This window comes from Tribolium madens, unplaced genomic scaffold, assembly GCF_015345945.1.
Source record: "Tribolium madens isolate multiple individuals breed KSU strain unplaced genomic scaffold, Tmad_KSU_1.1 Scaffold_91;HRSCAF=231;Tcas5.2_LG7, whole genome shotgun sequence".
Taxonomy (NCBI): Eukaryota; Metazoa; Arthropoda; class Insecta; order Coleoptera; family Tenebrionidae; genus Tribolium; species Tribolium madens.
The window spans coordinates 8,113,387-8,138,986 of NW_025401063.1; the positions used below are offsets into that span (position 1 = coordinate 8,113,387).

At 31.7% G+C, this 25,600-nt stretch overlaps 1 protein-coding gene across 1 annotated transcript in view; it reads right to left on the reverse strand.

Annotated features, from left to right (window-relative positions):
• LOC123011307 overlaps positions 1–25,600 on the reverse strand; it is a 124,602-nt gene that overhangs the window by 50,296 nt on the left and 48,706 nt on the right. The window contains exon 2 of the mRNA XM_044408676.1: positions 3,091–3,296. Coding sequence (XP_044264611.1) covers positions 3,091–3,296 — 206 coding nt within the window. The remainder of the gene's footprint in view (positions 1–3,090; positions 3,297–25,600) is intronic.

Sequence of the window (25,600 nt, forward strand, 5' to 3'; positions counted from 1 at the left end):
TGACCGAGAAATAATATATTGATTGAAGGATATCGTTGACAGGAGGCATGAGGCATGAGACCTGTGAGGATGCAGGAGTGCAAAAGGAGAGGCCATCAGTTTAGAGGGGTTTACCCGTCAAGTGTCAGGATATGACTGATGATAGTCGACAGCTCCCAGCAGGCTGAACGACATAAAGGACAACGGTAAACGGACTATTGTCATGTCTTTTATCCTTGCCGAATTTAAGTCAAAATAAATGGCTTGTGCTTCACACAAAAGCCATATTGATTTATATATCAGTATATCGGTCGCAATTTTACAAGTAAAACCTACTTTAATTGTTTCGTAATTGTTGAGACGTTAATTGATGTATTGCAAGCCGAGCCAAAATTCTAATTTCAGCAAAGATTTATTAGAAAAGCCTAAGAGGGGGTTTTGTGAAATTTTATATTTCGGCCTTAATAATGTCAAATGTTAAACAAAGGCCGTCATTACATTCACATTAAGTGGCGCGTAATCTCCGAAAGTGTGTAAAGCTCAGCGCTTTTTATGATAGTTAATTTAAAAGCGGGCCTCATAAAGGGTATGATTTGTGTATTCATAAATACAATAAGTAACGGAAGGGACAGGATAAAGTGTCCTTTTATAATGGCGGTAATCCACACACATATCCTGTTTGCATGTTTACAGTGCCCCGAAGCTGTTCCATTCCACTTACTTACATATACTTTCTGACTCGTCGTCGAATCGATCTTCGGGGAGAAATGCGATCGTTCATAACAAAAATGAAACTTTAGGACTGAAGCAAATTAACATCAACTCCAAAAGTAAAAACCGGCAAAAATACGGCCCTTGCTATAAATTTCTCAAGGAAACCTGAAGGTGATAAACTAATGTAACAGAGTGTATTTTTTGCTCTGGCAGGTCCGCTGTAAAACTTTAATCTTTCAGTTTCCGGTGGATGGCGGCAACATATGTCGAGCATGACGTTATGAAATAATTACACAATAAATCACTGCACTGGACGCAATAACAGGAGCTATTTTTAAATAACATTTCCGTGATTTTTGAAGCGTTTCTTGCGGCCGCTTTATCCCAAATTAATTTTTTTGTCGAATTAAGTGGAAAAGTATAAAACTCGGTAAAAAGGGGTCGGCGGATCAACTGTTGTCAAGGAAAAACTTGCAGCCACTTCAACTGTCAACTAAAACTCGAGTCTTTGCTTTTCTCTTCCCTAAATAAGCCCAGATTAAAGTAAAGTTGTGCGCTATCCATCTTGTTGTAATGTTGGAATGACATCTTGCCATTACAAATAAGAAAAAACGCTGTTTTTATTTGTTCTCTGCGATTTAGAAAGCATTTCACACAACGACTATTTTATATAAATCTAGAAATGAAATTCGATTCGCTGTAAAAAGGATTGTCTAAAAATTTCATAGAAAGTCGTTTAAAATCGGATCTTGAAATAACACACACGCGCACGCTTGCTAATCCGCCTCTTAAAGTATCAAATTTATAAGGAAATTCAAGGGCGAAACAATTTTTTACAAATATGTCACAAGACATTTTTTTCTTTTGTTCGTCCATACTTGGACACCGATTTATCAAGTTCAGAAGTGTCAACGAATTTTATTGTCTCTCCACGTTTCCCAGGGATCGTAAAGGAAATACTCATTTTTCGTAAAATTTCAAACTGATTTATTATTTCTTATTTTAAAGACAAGCTGCTCTACACGCTACAAGAAAGCGGCGAGTTTTCAATTAAAGTTCGTCAGACATTTTGTAAATTTCGTTTTTCCAAGTTAATAAAATTAATTTATAAAAGAATGCATTCACAACTAAATAAATGCTAATCGTTTATAAATCAAAGTCTGTATTTTGTTATTCTAAGACGACAACAACTTAAAAACCAATACAAAGATGACGCAAAATGTTAACATTCCACATGACTGAACTTAGCTCAACTAAAATTTCTAAGTTTCCGATATCGCATTTCACCTCCACTTCTACAGGCAATGATAACTATACAGTTTGAAACTTTGTGGTATGTTTGCAACACAATTATAATTGTATTTTTAATAGTGATACTTTACAGGAAGCTCACGTCGATAATAAAGTAGATATCATTTTAGGTAAAGTAAGTTACTTACATAGAAAATGATTAACAACATTTTCAAAATATAATTACAAGCTAAGACACCACTAAGAAAACAGTCTCATCTTGAACAGATCTATAAAGAGTAGCAGAGATAATGTAAGAAGATTCCAAGTAACATGACAACACGTAATTTTAGGGGACATTCAATAAGAGTGCTAATACCCAACTTATAAATAGACCAATGGATTTGCTCTCTATAGTTCTGTCTCGCACGGTCTCCTGATGAATGGATGCAATCACCAACAAAACGTCAAGTGCTCTATCTTTTTTGTTTTCTTTCCTTTTCCTCTTAGCTATAGCCACAAGTTCTTACCGATTTTTTTATGCTTTTTGCTGATTCGCTTTACTTTAATTTTAATTTGTTACAAATCGTTTTTCTTTCAAAAAAAACTTTTACATTGAATACAAAAATCAAAGAAATACCATTGAAATTTATTTGTTATCACCCTTTAGTTACAAAACGAGTCATTTTTATTAACTGAAGAGTTGTAAATTAATATACATACCTAATTTTCTCTACTGTGCTAGCATGAATGATTGAAAATATAGAAATTTTGGCTGAAAGTTGTAATCAAAGCTTTTGTTTTACATTGTCGCATATTTTGCATATTTTTTCGGGTAATTGATCGATTCTCTGCCCATTAGGTTAACCAAATACAAGCACTAATTACTGTCTGTATTGAATTTATCAAAGCGGTTGACGTGGCAGTTTATTTATAAATGCGGAAATCTTGTGAAAAATTTAGTAGAGACGAAGCACATGAGATAAAATATGCATGGAATTTTAAGTCTCGCATTACAAATGACTGAAGTTTACCGAGATTGCTAATGCCATTACTTGCATCTGGCTCATCTCAATCTTGCTTTGAGATTGGATTATGCTTCACCTTGAAACGATGTGATTCGGCATTTGTATGTTAATTATAAGAATCGAATGCAAATCTACTTACATCAACGTTGAGGTGCGACATGACGAAGACCCTTGACGGCGGCGACTCCTTGGGCACATACCTGTAGAACTCAGAGTCGTAACGGTACCATTTGATGGTGTAGAGCGCCGCCGCCTCCAGGTCGTAATCGCAAGCCAGTGTCACGGAATCTCCGACTCTTACAGCTTCCGGCACTTTGATGTACATGTCCTTCAGGGCTCGCACGTCTGAAACAATGTATTTGTCCCATAAATACGCCACAGAAGACAATGGAATTGTTTTTTGAAACGCTACAATGTATCACTATTTATCGAGTTATTTGTTCTCCTTTTTAAACGCGTCCAATAAATTCCGACGTAATTAAATTTAAGTGCACTTAAGAGATACAATCTCGTTGTAAATAAATGGTGACATAAACGGAAAACAAAGGGTTGAGGTCGCAAGAACATGTTATATAAGTTTCTATTACACTTTAAGACATTATAAATTCCCCTCTTATCCGGTGACTGGATATCCGCCCCCGGAGACGCAAAGAACACGAACGTTTATAAGATTTTTTTTGTATTTTGTCCCATGCATTCCCTTAATAGTCTTTAAGGGACTTTGGTTTTATGTGTTATGCTCGGAAAAATCAAGAAATGCTCGATAACTGTTCAATTATTTATTCTTTTTTAATAATTAAAAAGGTATCCAATTTTTTTCATATTTTTTTCATCTAGACATCAATAATTCTGTGTCATATGTTTAGAAATCTCAGAAAACACATTTAAAGAAAAAGTATTGAAATCATAAATGTATTTTGTTCTATTTTTTAACAATAATTATAGCTTCAATTAATATATGTACAATAAGATCTGTACGACAAAATTGGAAAATCTAGATTAGTGGTTGCAATTAAAAAAGCTTAAACTGGGCAGACAATTTGATAAATTTTACCCTAAATCATAATTCTGGAGTCGTACTCCGTCCTGTTATTATCATAATAATTATTAGAACTTGTTTTGATATTCTACAACTACTAAATAAAAAACCCTTTGCATAAATTTTGAAGTATTTTAAATAATAGTTGAAGATTTCATATATTCATGACTTTGTCGGGTAGTTACTTAACATAAAACAAATTTACAGTTCTAGTATAAGGAGTGTGTCGGCAAAAATTTACTATACACTTGATATCAACCCATATGAACGACAAAAGTTTACAAAATAATAAATTATAACATTGGTCAATAATTTGCTCATTTATTAATTATTAAATTCAAGCTTTAAAAGAAATCATTTTATTTGGATAAAGTAAAAAGAGGCCATATTCATTGCCAATTTTTAGGACAGTACAGACATTTGAATCCAAATAAATCATTTTTATGATAAAAATTTATAGTTTCAAAACTCCAAGAAAATTTAGTGATTACCAAATATCTGTAGTAAAAATCTGCTGAAAAATTTAATAAATATTTTCTATGAATCAAAATTTCTAGATAAATAACAAAACTTAGGTATTTATTTAATGTTTCCTCAATAAGCATTGGAATTTTAACTGGAAATGCAAGCGTCGATATTATTATAATTGAGACTTAACGTGACTGTGCAATGAATATTAAATAACACTAATGGTGTTAAGTGTTAAAACCCTGTCAGTTATTCAAGACCAATAACAGCATTATAATAGTATTTGTTAAACTTTTACAATAATACCTACATGAAATGGAATGCCATTATCTCGATTCGTAATCCTCGTGATAATTAAAATGCACGGAATTGTGCCAGAATTAAAATAATACAGTGATAAATATGAGAGGAAATTACATTTCTTGCGCAACAATACCATCCGAGCTGCTGGCAATAGAGTGCGAATTATCTAGCAGTGATTACAAGTGAACAACACATAAAACCCAGGTTTAATGACATTTTCGCAACAGCCTGCGCTACTATAAAGTATCTGTTAATTTCTAGACAGAAGCTTTGCAAAGACACGTTTGCTATCCTTTTCACTTGCACAACATTTTAATGAATTCTTCAATTAAGCTCTGTCTTTTTGTGCTAGCACCCACCATTCCCTTTGGCTAATTATTTTATATGCAAGTGTTACTTTAAAACGAACCTCGATTCCAGCCCAAACGGTAGACAAAATTCTCGGCATTATTCTGCACTTACACAAACACGCACCTGAATCGTTTGAGTTAGGTAACAACATTCCTCGAGATGATGTTAAATTCTTGTAAGATCAATATCTGCTCTGACATTTAGGTCCAGGACAGGATGAGCATCTTTTTGGTATACAGGTTTCTCCGGATATTTCTAAACTATCCCTGAACTGTTTAACTATGTGGTAAGAGCAGAAATCAGTTCTCTAGTATAGATTTCTGGTGGTGTAATTGTTGTTGATAAGCGTTTAAAATTTAACAGATGAAATGGCAAGAACTCTAACTCTGATTAATTACTTTCTTGGTTAAGACCCGTTCTTTTAATGAAATTTTTTATAAATAATTTTGGTAAAAGCTGTTTACTTGAGCTTTTTGCAAATAGCCCGAAATCGAGATTTACTTTAACTCATTAAAGGCCAATCGACCCTTTAAGAGACAATTTAATCAGTGATCTGTTACACCCACCAGAAAACAAACAAAATTTCCATTCTATTTACCGCAAATCGGTTCCTTTATTGAAGGGTAACTCGTTTAGATGCTGATGAAATTTACTCCAACTAGCCGCAGTGTTTACTACAGGACCACATTTTTTAGTGTGCCAGAAGCCAGAAGGTGCAAAATGAAACGTCGAAATTTCTTTTAAACTAATGGAAGGGCGGAGTCGCCCGTTTTCATTATAAAATCAATTTGGCTTGTTTTTTATCTGATAATTAAATTTCGAGGCTCTGAAATTTGTCAGTTTTCTTCAACGATCATTAAATATTTGCACCGAAACAGGAAGGGTTTAAAACCCTTTCTTCTACCAGCCACATATTTGCTCCAGACAATATTCAAATATTTTTTTAATGACTTTAGCAAGAGAAACGAACTAAAATAACTTATTTTGATATAGAGAATGCTTCATGTAGCAAAAATAAAACTAAACACTAATAATATGTACTAATAAATGGTGGCTAGTACGGCCCTGAATGAAAATAATTTTCGAAAACGTGACTTTTTCAAACATTAGAGACGCGTGGGTGCAAGATTAAAACACAAGCAAAGTGAATGAACAGTTTTTGCTAAATGGCGACATTATACAAGAAGATATTACAGACATTACCAGCATGTCGTAGGCCAGACAATGTGCCTCGACAGGTAACACCTGTGCATAATGGCATAGGAGGACGCACAACCTTATCGACATCACTTTAACAATGAAAGCACATTTGCTTGCGCCACTAAAACAGAAAAAATCTGCAACTTAATCAGGACAAAGAAGTAAAAACGTTACGGCAAAATTAACAGTCCGGAATAACGGAAAGTTAAATAAATAGCGTAATCTAGAAGAAGTCGTCAAGTATAAAAATAAAAGAGCTTCTAATATTAAACTGGATTCTAAATAATCCAAAGTTGGTTGTGTGTGTTATTAATCCTGTTTGAAGAGTTTGTAGCGCTAAGAGCTTCAGCACTTGATCGTTAATCACGGAATATTTTACCGGTTAACGAGGACAACGAAACATTTTTAATCCAATGCTGGTCGTTAAGACTAACGAGTTGAAGTAAATAAACGCACTATTCTTGCAGTGAAACCCGAAGGCCCTCTGAGATTTCATTTCGTTAAAAGCTGATGGGTTTATTTCTTTATCGAATTCGGACGACTCTCCTTAACCCAAATTTATTCGTTTTGTTGCAGAATGTCGGATTTACAATCCAGTTGGTCCGTGTGCAAGTTTGTCTCGCCCGGGTCAACAATCAATTGATAAAAGTTAAGAAGTAGTTGCAATAAAATTTCAATATCAGTGAAACCGTTTTGGAAAGTTTTTATGGTGTATATTATAGAGGGGGTGAAAAACAGATTGACGACATTTCGGTTTAGTGGTTTATGAGCCCGGCTTCTGCAGCACTTTCGGTAATTTGAGCCACCAGAGACAAACTCCGCCATGAGCGTAAAACATTTCCATGATTAGAAACAATTTTCCACAATAAAACTTCACCCTCGCAAAAAGGAAAGTTTTATGTACAATCTTACATAATTTTTCTCCCAGTCCTTGCAGAATTGTGTTACTGAATCTTCTACTTTGTTGCTGAAATCAATCACCCTTTTTGTCAGGGGAACATTAAATTTATTTTCGCCTGCATTAAATTAGACTATAGATTTTTCGATGAAATCTGAGGAAATATTGTTATGTTTAACTCGGCGAAAGCGTGTAAACAATTTAGAGAATTTTTAATAAAACATTCTTTTTAGTGCTGTTGAGCGTAATGGGAAAATTTGCCAACATCGGTTTACACTGGATTTAATTATAATTCGAGTCTCTGTACACATAAATCAAGACCAAAAATGTTTGTAATTACTTGCTAGCTATTATTAAAAATTTTTATGGAAAAACCGCATTCGGCCCCGACCCTCGTCGGACTATAAAATATCTCGTTACAAGAAGTTAAGTAAAACTTTTGCCGCGGTGTGCTGAAAAAGTGAAACTTTGTAGTGATTCATCCATTAGCCTTATTTGTCGATTACTAATAATAAATGATTGATAGTCCAACGCCTGCCTATATTGAAAGCTTGAAATATCCTTTTTTGGCAACAAAAAGAATGAGCTGCTGCCCCAGTACACGTTCGACATCTCTTTCCGTTCTCCACAAACTGCAACCATTATCTTTGTCACTTAAAGTAATCCTCTGGACCAATAATGATATTAAACCGGAAGGTGATTTTTAGCTCTCATTATAATCAGTAATCATTCACCTTATTCATCTCGTTTTGTTATTTATTTAATTGTTTTTAGACATTTAAATTAACTCCAATTTTTAAGTAAACAGCCAAAGTAAATTGAATTTAAATTTCTTTAATTTTTAGTGAATTAAAAAATTGTGAAGTAAAAAAAATATTTTGAAACAAACTGTATTGAATGTTTTCAATTAGCAAAAAAATAAAGAACATTTATGCGTGAATTGTAAATAATTACTTGTTTATCTATTTTTAGTGACAAAGTTTACAAAGTTTGATGATTCGGTGCACGTTGCTTCATTTGGCGCTGTTCTCAATTTGTGTTGTTCTGGCTGAATCCACCATTTGATTAGTCTAATTTTTTAATTTACAGTGTGTTGTTTACTGAAAAGGATATTGAAATTCGGCACCGACAAATAACAAACACTTAATATCTAGTTGAAGTCTAAAAACTAAATACGTCTGTGTTTGAGAACAATGGAGAGAACAGAGCAGACAAGTAAATTCATCATGGAAACGTTTGAAGTGGGAAATGGAAAATGTCATATTAAAATGAAAAGCGTTTATATCGAAGGCATTAAGTGCTATTGTGGATAGAAATACAATGTTAACGAGACAAAAAACGAATTGAAATTCGCGGCATTAGTCTGTCACTTAAGGTAATAGATGGCGCTACTACGATATGACGTCATGACATACAATGCTAGAAGTCTTAATGGATCTTTGCTTGATGTGACAGTTGTCTTTCTAAGATTTGCTTTATCCGACTCTTGTAACAACACTTAATGCGATGAATTCTAGGATTTGCAGGCGGGTTTCTTGAGGCTTATTTTCTCACAGACTCACGGTTAAATGTCTGACGGGATCACAAGACTTTTTTTATACAAACGCCACAACGAAATTGGAAACTAGACTGATTTGCTGTTATTTGTTTTGTCCGTTATTTTTATTCAGCAATATTGTTTTAATTTTTCAACAGTACGTAAAAATGAACAGTGAAGATCAGAAACAATCAAGTTGGAGAAATTTTAGAGCAAATGTTACAAAATACCAAATAAATAATTTATATTTTTGTATAAAACATATAAACAAAATACGTGATGCATCAATTATATTTTAATAAAATTTTAATTTACCTATTATTGAAATCTGTAACGTTTGGTACGGTATTGTATGTAATATTTAACTACACCAAATAAATAGTTTTTTAATATCCACAATTACAAAATAATTTTTAAAATTGAAAAGGAAATGCTTGTTTTTTTGAAGATGAAACTTTTAAAAATGGTGGATGCGCCGGGAGAATTTTAAAACTAACTTCTACTCTTTTAAATCTTAATAATTGACTATTACATTTTTTTTAAACGCACTTTTATTTTTAGAACACACATAATAAATAATGTATACAGGCCGCGCCAAAACTCGCGCGTCAGAAAATAATGCCATGTAAGGTAAGATACCAGAAACATGGAAAAAATGTTAAAAAAAAATTATCTATCTATAAGAATTTCAAAGTTATGAGAATTTAAATTTTGCACTTCGATTCTATTTATTTTTGTTAGAAAAATAATTTTCCAAGTTTTTTTACTAGAGGCTTTTAGAAGAGGAAACAAGGAAGCTGTATCTTAAATTGTAATGTTATTTGTGGCTTTTATTGACAAAATTTTTGTACCTTTACTAAATAATTATAAAAAACCTTTTACAAGGTCATCAGTATCATTAAATAAACATAGAAAATGTTAAATGTCAATAAATAAATGTCAAAATTTTTCAATTTTTTCTTGAGCGCAAGTTCTGACACTCTGTATATTTGAAAATAAAAAAAAAATTCTTGAAACATATTCAATTGCAACTTATGTAATTTGGTGCTGATTTGTTACACAACTTTTTATTCATAATCTTAATACGAATAACAACATCTATTTGCAAAATTGCCTGTAATATGACCTCAACGATGCGCTTGTTATCTACAAACAGAACAACTTTGATAAACTTTAATTGCAATCAATGATACATTCTTTATTCTTGATTTACGGTTACAAAATCTTAAAATTTCAAAATCAATTAACAACTTTTTTTTAAAGCTTTTGACATATATTTTTTAATTATAACGTAATTTATAGCTATTGAGACAACAAGAGTTTTATAGACAATTTAAAAAGCGAGGTCATAGTTAAAATTTGAGAAACCGTTAGAAAGCGATAGAACTTAATAAACCGAGAATTTTAAACTATAAAACATGTGTTGTCTCTAAAAATTTTTCTAACAGTAATATTGGATCAGAAATTTCACTAAATTCAAAAATGTCAAGATATACAAGAGCGGATATTAAGAACAACATAAAGAGGTAAGCTTAAATGTATCACAGAAACAGTATAAATATTGTGTTGGAAAATAATATAAATTTATAACTAATTGCATTCAAAGTTTATCAGAGTAGTAAATTTATATAAACTAATTATAAAAACAAATATTCTTGGTATGTACTGTACTTCTTTGCCAATCTAAAAGTTCCTAATTAAGACGAGTATTGTTTTAGAGTGGATAATAATAATGTGCGAGCCGAGGTGATAATATGGAGGTTTTATGTTAACACTTCGAGGGGTGGATTTTAGGCGCCTATACATAGTAAGAGGAGGAGCAGGTCGGGTTTTTTAAGGAAATCCCTCGAGTGTTGTCTAGGAAATGTGCCACAGCCTGGCCGAGCGCCAGCCGGGCCTAATTTATTTACGACCAGGAACAGCCAGGCCACCAGCAGAATATTTTATCTCTAATCTTCATTTATTAAAATTACTAACCCACTCGTTCACCTTTCATCCATTAATAAAGATAGACCGAATTCGACAATATCTGCTTTCAGAGAAAAAAAGAAAACATTCAATTTTTATTAATGTAGGGTCCAGGCTTTCAGTCCTTCTCGTAAATGGGAGACAGTTTTTAAAAAGGATTTAAAACATTTAAACCTTCTTGAAGCGAAAATATTTAATTAGATTAGATAAAAGGCAAGCATTTATTGCGCTGATGCTTTTAATTCTGTTATGTATAGCAATATGCCAGAGCTTTCGGCTGTACTATTAATAAAGTATTCAATTTATTTTTTAAATGAGGCAAGCTTGGAAATACGTAATTTTTCATGTAAATATGCGGAGGGTATAACAGCTTTCAGGATTAAAAATTACTCTACATTTTTATAAATATAATCAGTTGTATCTCAACTTTCCGCCCAGAAACTTCAATTCAATGAGACTGATGCGGAAAAAGCAACATTTCGTCAGAGTCACGAGAAACGACTCAATTATTGTAAAAAAGAGAAAAAGAATGGCTTTTGATTTTTGTAATCAGTAAATTCGCAGTCATAAAGTCATAAAACATCCGGTCCGGTGTAGAGAAAAGCTCTCTGTATTCTGTATTCCTGGCTTTTGTGCTGAAAAGCCACAATGCTTTGTGTCCAGTAACCCAAAGACCGGCTAGTTTATCCTCGCTAGTAATTCCGTCTTTAATTCGGATCACATTATATGTTTCTTTTAGGTTGTTTATTGGAAAAAAGTTCTAGATAATTGAACCAAAATTGCCGGTTTTTGATATTTATTGTCGAAAAAAGAATCTGCTGGACATTTAATAAATGCCAACCTACTAAACGAGCCGGATTAATAATGCATTTGGCTCCAAGGATGAAAATAACGGAGAAAAATGGCCAATTTCAAATTTAAAGTATTCATTTATTTTGTGAGCCTGAGATAATGTTACGTAATAAGTTTAATAGTAACGAGGCATTATCATGAATGAAAGCTTTTTTAACACACTGCTTCTGTTTTCTAAAAATGAAATAATACAACCTATAACTCATGTTCGTGACACGTCATTTTTCTCTTTTGTAAATAAAATGAATAGCTTCTGTGATGAAAAATAAATTCTTTTTTACGACACATACACCACATTTTTCTATTTTATATAAAATAAAAAATGAGACAAAATTAATTATTTTACAATCTCAAATCCGCCCCAAGCACTGCTTTTTCCTCGTCACGTTTAAACATTTCAAGTCAACATGAAACACTGCGCCAATTTTTACTACAAAACTAAAACAGAATTTTCAAAATGAATCCTATTAGTACAAGAAAACTTTTCACAAAAGCGGCTTGTCTCTTGAAGCGATACACTTTGAAAGAAACGCTACAAAATGCGGCTCTACTTCCTCTTCAAATAAATATTACGTGATCGTCTTACAAAACACTGACACATTCAAGTAATTGCATTAGGCTTTGTTGGTGTCAATTTTCCTAGAAGCGTATATAACTTCTAACATCGTGGGTACTGTCTTAATATATTACCAATATTACATTTTCTTAAACTGACAATCGATATCCGCCCATTCTCAAAATCTGATTATTTGCGTCAAGAAACATTTACAAAATGCTGCACATTGAAATTTTTACTCTTTGTGTCGATGTAATTTTCTTCATTTTTTACCAGAGAGCTTTCATCTATTTATATAAAATGCTTTCTTCATACTAATAAAAACCGCGTGTATAGGTTCTCTTTCTTTTCATCTACTTTCTCCAACCACATACGTAATTTAATATATTATCTGCTTTGTGCTCCTTTCTTGCTTGAATTCCATCACTACGTCTAATGCTATTCTTTTCTTAAGACTTTTTATTTTAGCTTTTTTGTCCAGGTTTAGTGCGCCCAGATTTATTTAAGATCCTTTTACATGCAGTTCAGGCTTCATTTGAGAAATCGAGTTTTATTACTACACATGAGTGCTAAAAATATTAAAAATACATCACTTCCACACATTTGTAATCCTAATTTTAATTTATTTGTGCCCTGTCCTGAAATAAATTTTTGTAACTTGATTGAAAAGATTTCCAATTATTGGTGTTTTTGTTTTTTGAAAAAGTCGAGTTTCTGGGATAATATAATGTGTTCATTTAAATGAAGTTTCAGATTTTGAGAAAAAATTACAATTTTCTCCATACTTCTTATAACACAAGCATAACGCACTACATGCATAAAATAATATTTTGTTTTATTTTATCTTCAAACTTTGAAAAGACTACCTACGTATTTAAAAAATGTATTTCTAAGGAAAAAAATATTGTCAAAAGAAACATTTCGTTTCATTCAAAGATATTAGAAGACGGTAAGTCAATAAAAAACGCATCCTTTTACGCTAATAATAATAAAAAAATTATAATAATTAAGTACAAATTAGAAATAATAATAAATAAATATTTACAAGTTTAACTTACGACCTAACTCTCAAGCTGACCATAGACGTAAATCCATTTGAAGAGTTGTAAAAGTTTAAAAAAAAGTTATTAAAACAGAATAAAAAGAAAGTTTAGTTTAAAGTTTTGAAATAAATATCTTGATTAGCAAATTTCTAGTAGAAGCGTACGAGTACAAGGCTTGAACGTGCCAAATTCCGGGCAATTTAACTTATTAGTTCAGAGCTTGCACCTAATACTTGTTGCTTTATCCATTGCACTTGCTTTTAATTAAATATTTTAAAAAGTCCATTCGCGATGATCGTAACCTCGAGTGGAGATTTGAGCTAGAACTCGAGTTCATTAAACTGGCTCATAAACAAATTAATTAAGGTCTACCGGATATCGCAGCTAACATTGTGTTCCTCTAAATAATTCCGTAACAGAATTAATAATATTAACTGGTTAACTTTACATTTGTTGATATTTGCAGGTATGGAGCAGTTAAAACCGCTGAATTCCTGATTCCAGCAGGAGTAAAAGCAAATTCAGTCCCGATTAACAATCCTGCATCTAACCGTCGGCGGACATTTCAGCATGGAGATGTGCTTTTCTAATTAAACATTAAGAGCGGTGACCCCGAGGGCTTTCAGAAGGTCGGTGCTTGCAAACGTGTGTGGAAGTATTCGGCGAAAGAGGGGTTGTTATATGATTAGAGGTGGACTAAGCTGCGGTGAGCAAGGTAGATGTAATCAGGTATCGGCCTTTCGGATTCGCTGGGAATTTGCACAGTGTAACCTCACGTAAAGTAGATCACAGCGGCTTTTCTTACCACTTCACTCTAAGCCCACTTACACGATGGTTGCCCATTGTTGATAACAGGCCGATTCTCAATGTATATGCTTGAACAGTGCTGCTGTTTGTTTTGGAATGTTACTCGTCGAGAAAACGAGAAAAAAAGACGATTAAAAAAAATAAGGTAAAGTAAGTAGAAGTCTTTATTTTTAAGTCTGTAAAAGCGGTGGACATTCTTTAACAGTCACTTCTAAACTGTTGTTGCGGAACACAGAGACAAGAAAAACTTTTCTAACAGAATATTTCAATATAGAACACTTTTAGAAAAAGAACCGGATGCATGCAACAAAATTTATTGGCCGGCTGCAATGAAAGCAGACAGCAAAAAGTCGTTTTAAGGATTTTATACAACAAATAGCGGTACTAATATTAAGACAAATGGAATGCCCATGCAACAGATCACAACTTTAAAATGTTATTACCCAAAATATGAATAAAACATATTAAGTATAACTGTATTTTGCCAATCTCTGAAAAAGAAAAGAGTAGATACCTACTTTCTTTTTTTAAATATGTGCATTTACATATAAGCATTTACATACAAAAAATTGAACAAAAATTGCTCAATTAAAAGGGTCAAAACAAGTATGTACAACCTACCATACCTAAGATGCGTCCATATGTGTGTCCAATTTTGTGACACACAAAACATAAAAACATAATAAAAAATTGAATGGACGCAAATTTCAGGTTTTTTTTTTTGTGCAAAGGAAAAAACACTTTTTGTTTTACCTAAAACGAGCAAATCTGTACTTAAAACTTCATTATTCTGATTCGGTGAAAAAAAAAGTTAATTTTTCTCTTGATTTTCGACTTAGAATAATTTTTCTCTGCTTTTTAAGTCCTATCACATTGGCGGTTTTATTTATTTGACAACTATATGTCATTTTGACAAATGAGTTGACCCAAGTTAAATAACAAAAATGTTTGTAAAAAACATCAAGAGAAAAATGAAGTTTTCTTTCTACTGAATTAGAATAATGAAGTTTTAATTACAGAGTAGCTCGTTTCAAGTAAAGCAAAAAATGATTTTGTTTTGCAGTTTTGGCGTAAAATCAAAGATATTTTTTTTTCTTGTAAACCCAATCTGAGAACATACTGTATACGATATGATAAATAAAATAAAAAAAGAGAAAAAAAATTACTTGTGTTGTAGATATAACGTATTATTTCTATTATTATTATTTCTTTCTGTCATCATCGTGTTAATAACATAATGTATCGTCTTTTTAAATCAAATTGATTATACAGGATTGAATATAAAGTATGGAACCAAGCGGTTTTATTTTTAATCATTTGCCTCCAGAAAATAATAATTAATATAAATTAAAGTAATATAAAAAATGTGATCGTATTTTCAGAACGAAATTTTGTTTTATTTTTTAATTATGCGATTTTTTTGTCAAAATTGCAATTTATGTGAAAAAAAATTTTTGAAAAAATTAAATATAAAGCAGATAGTTGTAATCCTTAGAGTATAGCTTTTATGAGAAAAATGATCTTATAGTGGGTTGCCATTTAAAAAATTTTTTTTTTTGTAGAACTCAAAAAACAAAAGGAAATTTCGAAAAATTTTATTCTTGTTAAATCATCACATTTTTATATACTTTATCACTCATCAATTAGTTTTTTCAAAAAATAAATAGTTTAAGCAAAAAACGTTTGGTTCCATACTTTTTATTCACCTGGTATATAAAACTCATAAAAAAAATCTTGTACGAAAATATGGAGTTTTAGAGGACTCTTCTTATAAAAACGAGACGACCATCCTTGGCCGAGTCACTTAAAACTTTACTTTGCGTACAAAATAGCTCTACATATTACGTCCCGTGCTACATAGGCCAATTGATTGATGAAGTAATGTTAATATTAATTATTTAATATAATACTTTTTTGTTCTCGTGATATAAATCTTATCGAAAACTATTAAGTAAGATTATTTAGATTATTAAGTATTACGAGTATTTCGCGAAGGAAAAGTAATATTTTATTTGACAGAATAAATTACAGGCGAGCGAAAAGCGAGCATTGGAAGCTTACGCGTCCGGTAATAAAACTCTTGAGTGTTATGTATGCCTGTATGCAATATTTTTTGTACCCACTCGTAAATTAATAATGAAAAGAAACACAAAAAACAGGAAAATACATTTCCATTAACATCTGGTGTAATTGTTGAAAAAAAAATTACTATTTAATTTCTTGTTTTATTTAGCAATCTATTGCAGAGAAATATTGCTATGTTATTACATTTTTTCTACTTTTGGAATGTTCCTTTACTTTGCGCAAAATTCGATTCGGTGCCTAGTAGGAAATCTCCTCGAGTGGTTCGGATATGGCGACGTGTATTGAATAACTATTACGTATAGCTGTTCATTTGGGTATTAGATATCAAGCAAATGTAGGGTAGAGACCTCCGCCGAGACGGGGAATGTTTAGAGAGTGTAACGTGATCCCCCAGGTGGTTGTAGAACTCACCGTTTCCTCGCCTTTTCCCACTCAGCCCTCCTCTTGCGGTTCAGATGAGGCTTTCTGCTGAAACTATTGTCAGCTCTACTGTAAGTTATATGTAATGTATGTTATTGCTGCTAATTTCAAAGGGTGGTACAGGATGAATGCCGTATTAAGCAAATAGCTAGGTAGAGGCTTTTAATTGAATTCAGTCGAAAATTCGCGGAAAAGTTTGAGCGACTTTTACTCCCTGGTCGCTGATATAATTGCTGCTAATTCTCTATTTGCAACTAATTAATATTTTTTAATCCCCCAAAAAAACTATTTTATTAATCGCCGAGGTAAATATTTTTCAAGCAAACATTTTCTCTTTAATAACTTCAAAAGCTCACTAATAAAAGAAATTTCAAGCATTCGCTCAACAAAATAAAACTTAACTCTGCAAGCGAGTTTAGACTGGTTTCTGGAAAATATTATAACTTTTACGCATTTTCACCCAACAACCCAATTTCTATAAAATATAAGAATCTCATTTCAAACTGGTGTTGGAGCTCCTTTAACTTCTCAAAGAGGTTACAGAAAATTGTTCACCTTCCTACCCATCGTTCCCAAATCCCTTCAATGGACGATAAGTCACAGGAATTTGTAGACCATCCTGGGACTAAAGCGCTTTTTCTATGCGGATTTCATTGATTTTTCGTTTAGAATATTGCATTCTTGAAGTCGTACAATAAATTTCAGACATAATCTACTGCAGCCACATTAAAATCAACCATTTCTCGAGGGGGTCTATTTCCCCCGTAACTTATTACACTCCACAGAAATATGTTTCATGGCAAATTGAAAATAATCGAGATCTGCCATGTCCCTCGACTATAAAATGAACGTTAGTCACAGCTTCAGCTACAAGAATTATTTCTAAGTAAGATTGTCTAATGAAAAAAAAAAAAGAAATTAAGTTTTATGCCAAGTACACGCCATTTTAGAATAAATTTAAAATCTTTTAATAATTCCTAATTTGGATATTTCTTGCCGTTTATAGTAACAAGAGTTGAAAATGACTGTTAATTTTTTTAGCTGTTACCTTGGCAAAAGATGCTTCAAACTGGAAAATTAAATTCGGAAATGAGTTCTACGTAAACGCTTTCAGGCTTTTAAAGTAATAAAAATTTAATCGCTTTGTTAATATGGTTAAAGCAAACGGATATTTTCAGTATTTTCAAAATTTTAAGTGTGTACATTAAATCTTAATTAATTTTTGGTGATTGAGAAACGTAAATTTTAGTTTAATGAAGTCCGACGTATGGAATCTTATAACAATTTATTGAAAGAGCTTGTATGCAGATTAATTTCAGTATTAATTTGACCTCACCTTTGTCCTGAATAATATAATAATAATGTGGTAGAGGAAAATTTCCTTTGAAAATCGGTATAGCTTCAGTAAAGTTCGACTCAATCAGGCTCTTAAAGAGGCCCCAATATGGTATAGATATTGCCATCGAAACTCAATGCCGGAGGCGAAAATTCACTCCATTATAATAATACTACTATTCTATCAGTCTTTATATCTCGCGAAGGAATCGCCTTTAGCGAGAATGTATCACATTCTTCTCTAGAAGCCCGATAATGATTTTTTCGATCCATAATTTCAATTTTATAGCAGCTAAAATTCACGTTCGTTTTTATGGCTTGTGTGGTGGATGCAATTGTTTTTCCAATCTGTTATATTTTTATTTCGGATTTTTATGACATGCTTGTACTAAATTCGAAATTAAATTAAAGCCTCTCGAAAAAGAAAATAGCCTTGTAAATGAATTAGACGAAGTGCAATATGACGTGACAAAGCATGGCAATAATTTTATTCAATTCATGGAATTCAACTTATAGCACCCTACATCATATAAACTGCTTAAGGGGATATATTATGCTCATTAAAAATAACTTACACCATAAAATATGAACACTTCATTTAAGCCCTGGACTAGCTAGCTTTGAATATCATGATGTAATGTGGTGCCCTATATTATCGAACATTGTTGGCTTCGCGTATTTTTAATTTATTGTCTGATGAGGGAATTGATAACCACCTCGTAGCCATGTAAAAATCCAACAGAGTCGAGTACGTGATGGGCAATCGGGACTAGCGGCGTTGTTTATAAGGTCACAAGGGCCCAGTTTGCATTAGCAACTTGCAGATTTGCATCGTAGTTTTTGTGACGTTGCTATGACGGTCTCATTTACATTGTAAATGTGGCTAAGGTAATTACGGTTTTAGACCATGCTTCTATTGGGGCTTAGTATCATTATGTCAGCTTAGTCTAGCAAGTAAAATATAATATTAAAGACATGATAGCTGCTTGAGGATTTTAAGATTTAATATAAGCGAAATGCCAAACTTGCTTCACAAGAACTTGGTAATATAGTTTTTGCTAAGTCCAAGAATTTACAACCTTTGTTACTTTAATCAAAAAATGACTTAGCATAAAATTGCATCTATTTATACCGAGCGACAGTCTTTTGATATGTTGTTTATCTAATTAGTAGCTTGTTTGTTGAGAACAAATTTTGCTAGTTTACTTTTTAGTTTTTCATTTACAAAAATACAACTATGCAAATTCAATTTTCTTTTACATACAAATATCTTTTAAATTGAAACCTTAAAATACATGTCTAAATGACAAATCATGTGTGTCCAAATTACACCCAACTTAACATCTTCCTTAATGTAATAGTTAAGCACCATCTTGCTCCCGAAATTAATTAAAGTAGGCAAATTAGACGATCATAAATTATGTTTTCTCAACTAAATTCATCATCTCCAAAAGTGCAAAAAGGAGATACTTAAAATAATATACATTTTTGTTTTTAATTTTTTCATGAATTTTTTTATCACACAACATAGTTCTATTGAATGCATTGAAAGTAATTAATGAAAAACATGAACACTACAATGTGCCTAACAGATGTTAACTAATAAAGTACTCAATTTCATTGGGGCAGCCGTTGTTTTAATAAAATATCTATACTATACATACACACATTGCTAAAAAAAGCTAAATTAAAGAATTCAAAGGATTTTATTCAAATATTTGTCAATTGCATGCATAAAGCAATTAATTAGTAAGCTTCATTTTATATAAATTGATAAAATCTACTCCATTCAGCCTTATCTTAAATATAAAGTGTCCACGTCAACTTTTCAAGAACACAGCAAGTTTGCTAAAGCGGTTCGATTTAAAAGACTCTGTGTAAAGTTTCCTTCTATTTTATCTGAACCTTTAAATTTTTTTCCTATAAGATTGAAGATTTCTGCACAAATTAAAAAATCTTCATGCCTCACGGGAGGTGTTTTATTTATTGCCAAGAAAAGTTTAAAGCTTCGTCGAAAATTTTGTTGTTTAATATGGATGTGCAGTCGTGTGGCAGGACAAAGAAACGAAGAGAGAGATGCATGGTTAATTCATAGCGAAATGATCTCAGATACGATATAAAACTTCTATAAAAAAGGGAAGAAAAATCAGAGGAATTCGTGCAAAGTTCATGAATTTTCTATGTAATTTAGCGCTTTCCATAGTGGATTATTATTCAAAAAAGTAAATTGGAAAGCACGAGTAACAATGAATACATTATGATCACTTCAGGGACCGAGCGGTTACGAATATAGAATTCTATACACTTTTTAAGTAGAAGCTTTCATTTCCTACACACTAGTTTTTTTTCTCTAAAAAACTGAATAATTTAAATATTTTTACGTTGATCAAAGTATCTATATTAATAATTTTTATGAAAATTATGACCCTATGGAATAACCAATCTGAGTTTAGTTTATTACCGTTATTATTACCATAGCAACACAACAAATTTTCTGGAAATTTTTTGCCTCTAGCTAAAATTAATAAGTGGAAATTTTTTTGACACAAAAACTAACCTCAGTAGTTAAGCTGTGCCGATTCTAATTCACTTCATCTGCGCATGCGCCATTTCCGGGAATTTAGACCCCCACTCCTGGATCCTGGTTCCAGGAATCCGGATCCCACTCCTGGATTCCGGGAATCCCCCACTCAAAATTCTGAGAATTGTGTGCTATTTTTGGATCATGATGTCATGCATTGAATTTGTCTACGCATGCGTCACTTTGGGGAATCCCACATTGAAAATTATGTGAATCCCCTACTGTGATTGCTATTTTTAGATCAATGAGTCACCACTCGATGAATCACAGCTATTTTTAGACTGATGACGTTGTAGTTATTTTGAGATCATGACATAATAATTCTAAGTAAAATAACCCCGTACCCCTCACCTCTTAGTTTCCCTACATTTGTTCTATATAAACGAGGAAACACGCTTAATATTTAATTCAGTTTTACTTCATTTACGGTACTATTCACATCAGTACGAATTAAATATTATAATATAAATTTACTATTTTGTGATTGTGCAAGAAAAACGTAAATATTCAAGATGAACAGTGCAGCATTTAAAAATTTGAACAAAGATTTAGAAATGGGATCATTTGTTAGCATAAAAAGTATTAAAGTTGATGAAAAGTTTAGTGTGAATTCATTTAGAAAAATTTCAACAATTTATGGACTGAAAGTTATGGTGGATTGTGATGAGTTTTCTACTATATTACCGCATCGGTTCATTGAACGTCTCGCTGATGAAGAAATTGCTGATTTAAATGCGAAAATTAAAAATGGTGCAAAGTTATTCATGATTAGTAGAGGAGCAATTGGAAACACAACAAAAATTGAATTTATTGAAGAATAATTTTTTTCATATAAATTTATGTGAATAGTTTTGCACTATTGTATGTATTTATAATAATTGTTAATAAATGTATAACATTGTGTCATGTATGTAACAATGTATTTCAAATAAATTTTTACTTTTATGTATGCGTTTTCCTTAACCTATCTCAATCCCTAACCATAAACAAAACTATACGTGTCTACTATGTATTTACTCATATCCGCACTGTGTAGGAGTTTGCAATCAGACTTATCACGCAAATCTCAACGTGTTGGATACACCTGCATTAACAAGAATGCTGACGTTATGTCTGAACGTTTTAAAGAGAAGAGAGAAATCTGATTAAATAAATAAAAGTCATTAAATGTTTTAAAAGAATTTATTATTGAGGAATAAGTTTTTTACATAACCATTCATAAATACACTTAGCATTATTTAATGAACACATAAAATCATAATTATCTACAATATGAAATCCACATCTTCTTCTTGTTTTACACAATTTGGGCGATTCGTTGATTTTTTCTAAGTTGACTATTCGTACACATGAGTCGGGTAAAATTTCTCGTAGGAAATCTTCTTTTACGTGACCCTTCACGTAGATGATGATATCAGTTTCACTGTTTTTAAATTCATTTAAATGAAGAAATTTTCTAATAATTGTCGCAACATTCTTCTGTTCTTCGAGTCCTTCGTTGTAACCTAGTAAATGATGATATCTTTCCAGATATTTCACCTGTTTTCTATAAAATAAATCTATGTCTTCATATGGTTTCGAAGGTTTAAAGAGATGATGTAGAATTGATTGAGCATCCATTATAGTTAATTCTTTAACAACAAATTCTGGTATACAAAACCCTTGAATATCACACACATACAAATGCATCTTGTTTTAAGCAATACTATTCTTTTCAATCCAACTATTGTGTTTATCACTAAAACCTAACCACTTCACATAAAACTTATTATCACGTTTCTTAATAACTTTTTCAATCAAGTAGACATTGGGATGTTTTACTTTCTGAAGCTCCATTTCATAAAATCCTCCTGATATATCTTCCCCCTTCTCATCACACAACAAATATGTTGTTGGATTGGTTAATTTAATTTCCTTAATTGTGAAAATTTCATTTGACCAATTGGGAGTATATCCTTTATCAAAAGCATTCCTAAACTTACTTATTCTTACGTGTTCACCAATTTTAAATTTATTATTTTTGTGAGCTAATTTTATATGAGTGAATGCTTGATTTAAAACTTTTTTTTCATTGTTCTCGTTTATTTCTGAAGGTTTCATTTGAATGGTGCGATGGAAAGTGTTATTGTACAATTTTACAACATCATCTAATAGATGCACCCACTTGTAATGACCTTGAAGACTGAATCGTTTCCACATTATATTTTTTAAAGTACGGTTAACCCTTTCAACAATAGAGGCTTTTTTAGAACTAAAAACACTGTAGTGATGAATTCCATACTGTTTCATTAAATTTTGAAAATCTGCATTATAAAATTCTTTTCCATGATCAGTTTGTAAATTTTTTGGTGGTGTTGATAATTTTTCCAAAATGTTTTTCATTGCTCGAGTAACATCAGTTGCATTTTTAGATTTTACCTTTTCACAGAATACATATTTTGAAAAACAATTAATAACTACAAGCATGTATTTGAAACCTTGATTTTCATTAGCAAAAGGAATCATTTCCACAAGATCAGCTTGATAAAGGTCATTAATACCTTTTATTATGACTCTACGTCTATTAAAATTACGTCTTGCAGGCTTGTGTAATTCATTGACAACGTCACTTTTAATTGTAGATTCTTTAATCTGATAAGATCCTCGTTGCATACGTTTCATTTCTTAAACACTACCAAGCTTATCAATCAATATGCACCAGCTGCACGTATTGTACATTAACAACTAAACATGTTATAATTTGAATCACAAGTTTTATTAAGCTATAATATTGAATTCACGTAATTCCTCAATTATAGAAACAATTTCATTTGAGTGATTTGTATGACCAGCTGCTTGAGATGCTATTAACAAACGAAGTCGTTCAACAAGTTCATTAGGATCATCCCAATGCACATAATCTATTTTATTTCTATTTACTTCTTTAAACATACCTCGACCCGTTTTCGGCGTTGAAGTTGAGAATGATGATAGCTTTTCACGTAATAATGGAGCAATAATTTGTTTATATTTTTTAGATCTTGAAGCAACATTTCGATCTTGCGGATTAAAGTTTCTCTTATATGCGTGGGTTCTATGCAATATATCACTATAGTTATTTAAGTCCTTATCAGTATATATCTTATTGGGATATTTTCTAAATAACAATTCATATAATCCAGGTGTAGCTTCATACACTTTATTCTTTATAGTAATATTTGCATCTTTAAAATTCACTTGCTGTGATCCAACAAAAAACTTATCCTGACGCTTATCATATCTTACACCGAACCTATTGTCGAATTGAGCATTTTCTTTACCATGCAATATATCTTCAATGTAATGTTCTTGCAATTCAATATCTTGTTTCTGATTACTAATTTCAGATTTATTATTCATATTAAAAATATTTTCAAAATCACTGTTTTCGAGTGTTGATGTTTGCTGATGTTGCTGGTTCGAAACTTTATCTTCTGCAATTGCAAATGGCAAAGAATCATTTATATCAATGAAAGGGTGGAATTTCGCTTTAGAATAACTTTCTGTTTTTAAATTATCATTCTCTTTTACTCCATCTACATGTAATTTCTTTGCAATTGTTTTAAGTTCGGTTGTAATCGGTAAAAATTTACGTTGTTGATTCAGCTCATTCGTTTTAACTAAGGCTAATTTATGTTGAAGCTGTTTTCGTTTTTGTATTAATTTTTTTTTTAATTCGATTGTATTTTGCAATGCCTCTGTATTCATATTATTTATAAATTACCTACTAAATGCACACACTAAAAGATATTGTGTAAGATGATGACTTCACAATAAGAACGTTAAATTATAACTAAATTATAGTAAAACCGTGTATTGAGCTTTTATTTGTTTTGAGGATCAATAAACAAATCAAATCCTATTCTGTATCTTCCATTATTAATATCGCTATCTTTATCTATCACTAAAAATCCATAATTATTCTTCCAACACATTGAACACATTTCTTTGAATCTATCGAATGATACATCAGTATTTACATGATCATCATATACATGTCGTAAGTTTAGGTTATCTTGCTTGAAAAGAACGATTAAATTAGCATTATCACGAATTAGATGCTTCGGTACATGTGAATAAGTTTGACATAAGTAAAACGAATCAATATCTTTATGTCGCCCCATAGTAAAATATGCTTTCATAAGATCTTGTTTATCACATGCTACATCATCAAATATAAATATAGAATTCGGTTTTGCTTCATGCGGCTGCGGAAGATTGTTTTCTAAACCACTAAATGCAAAATAGCTCAAACCTTTTATGGGTTTTACAAGCTTTTCCAAATACTGATACTTGGGTTGATATAAAGACTTTGAATAAATGTATAAATTTTCAAATCTGAGACCATTCATCTGTTCAATAAGATTAATAATTAGGTTAGTTTTACCACAATTGCTTGGACCTACAATTAAACATCGAATGGATGAAGGTAATAAATCACCATGTCTTCGATTTTGGTTCATAGAAATATCAAAATCACTGATATTTATTGGAAGTTTAATTTTTTGTTTTATTACTCGCATGATGACGAACAACTAGCAACTAAAGCGTAACGTACATGTTTTTTATTTTTAAATGTCTACAAAGGCTCTGTTTGTAAACGCTTCTGAATGCAGCGATCTGAGTTTCGATTACCTCTCAACTATATCACTTTTCAGTCAATGAACCTCTGATGGGAAAATAAAAGGTAGATATACTAGTAAACACTATTTATTATAAAAATTAAAAATTATAAAAGAATAAATTAACACTAAAATAAAATAAAAGAAAAAATTAACAATATAAAAAATAAACACTAAAATAAAAATTAAACACTAACTATCACTAAACACTAAATACCTACAATAAAAAAATTAAAAATTAATGTTACTTATCAAAGTTTCACAAATTTGCTCCTCTTCCACTTGTTTTTCGAGGATGGAGGTGATGGCTTGACGCCTCTTATTAATTTGAGACAATTCTCGGTTCATCCGAGCCATCACCTCCTCTTCCTCTGTATTCAAATTTTGAAGAATTTTTTGGGCGAAGCTTCGGTGATGTTTAAGTCGTTCGACTTTTTCTTCTAACTTTCTTTTAATTCCCCGAAGCTCCACCCGAAAGTCTTCCTCCTCTACCAATTGCATCAACTTCATTTCGGGTTGAGTGGGTTGTTCTTCTTCAGTCTCCTCCTCCTCATCCACCTCAACCC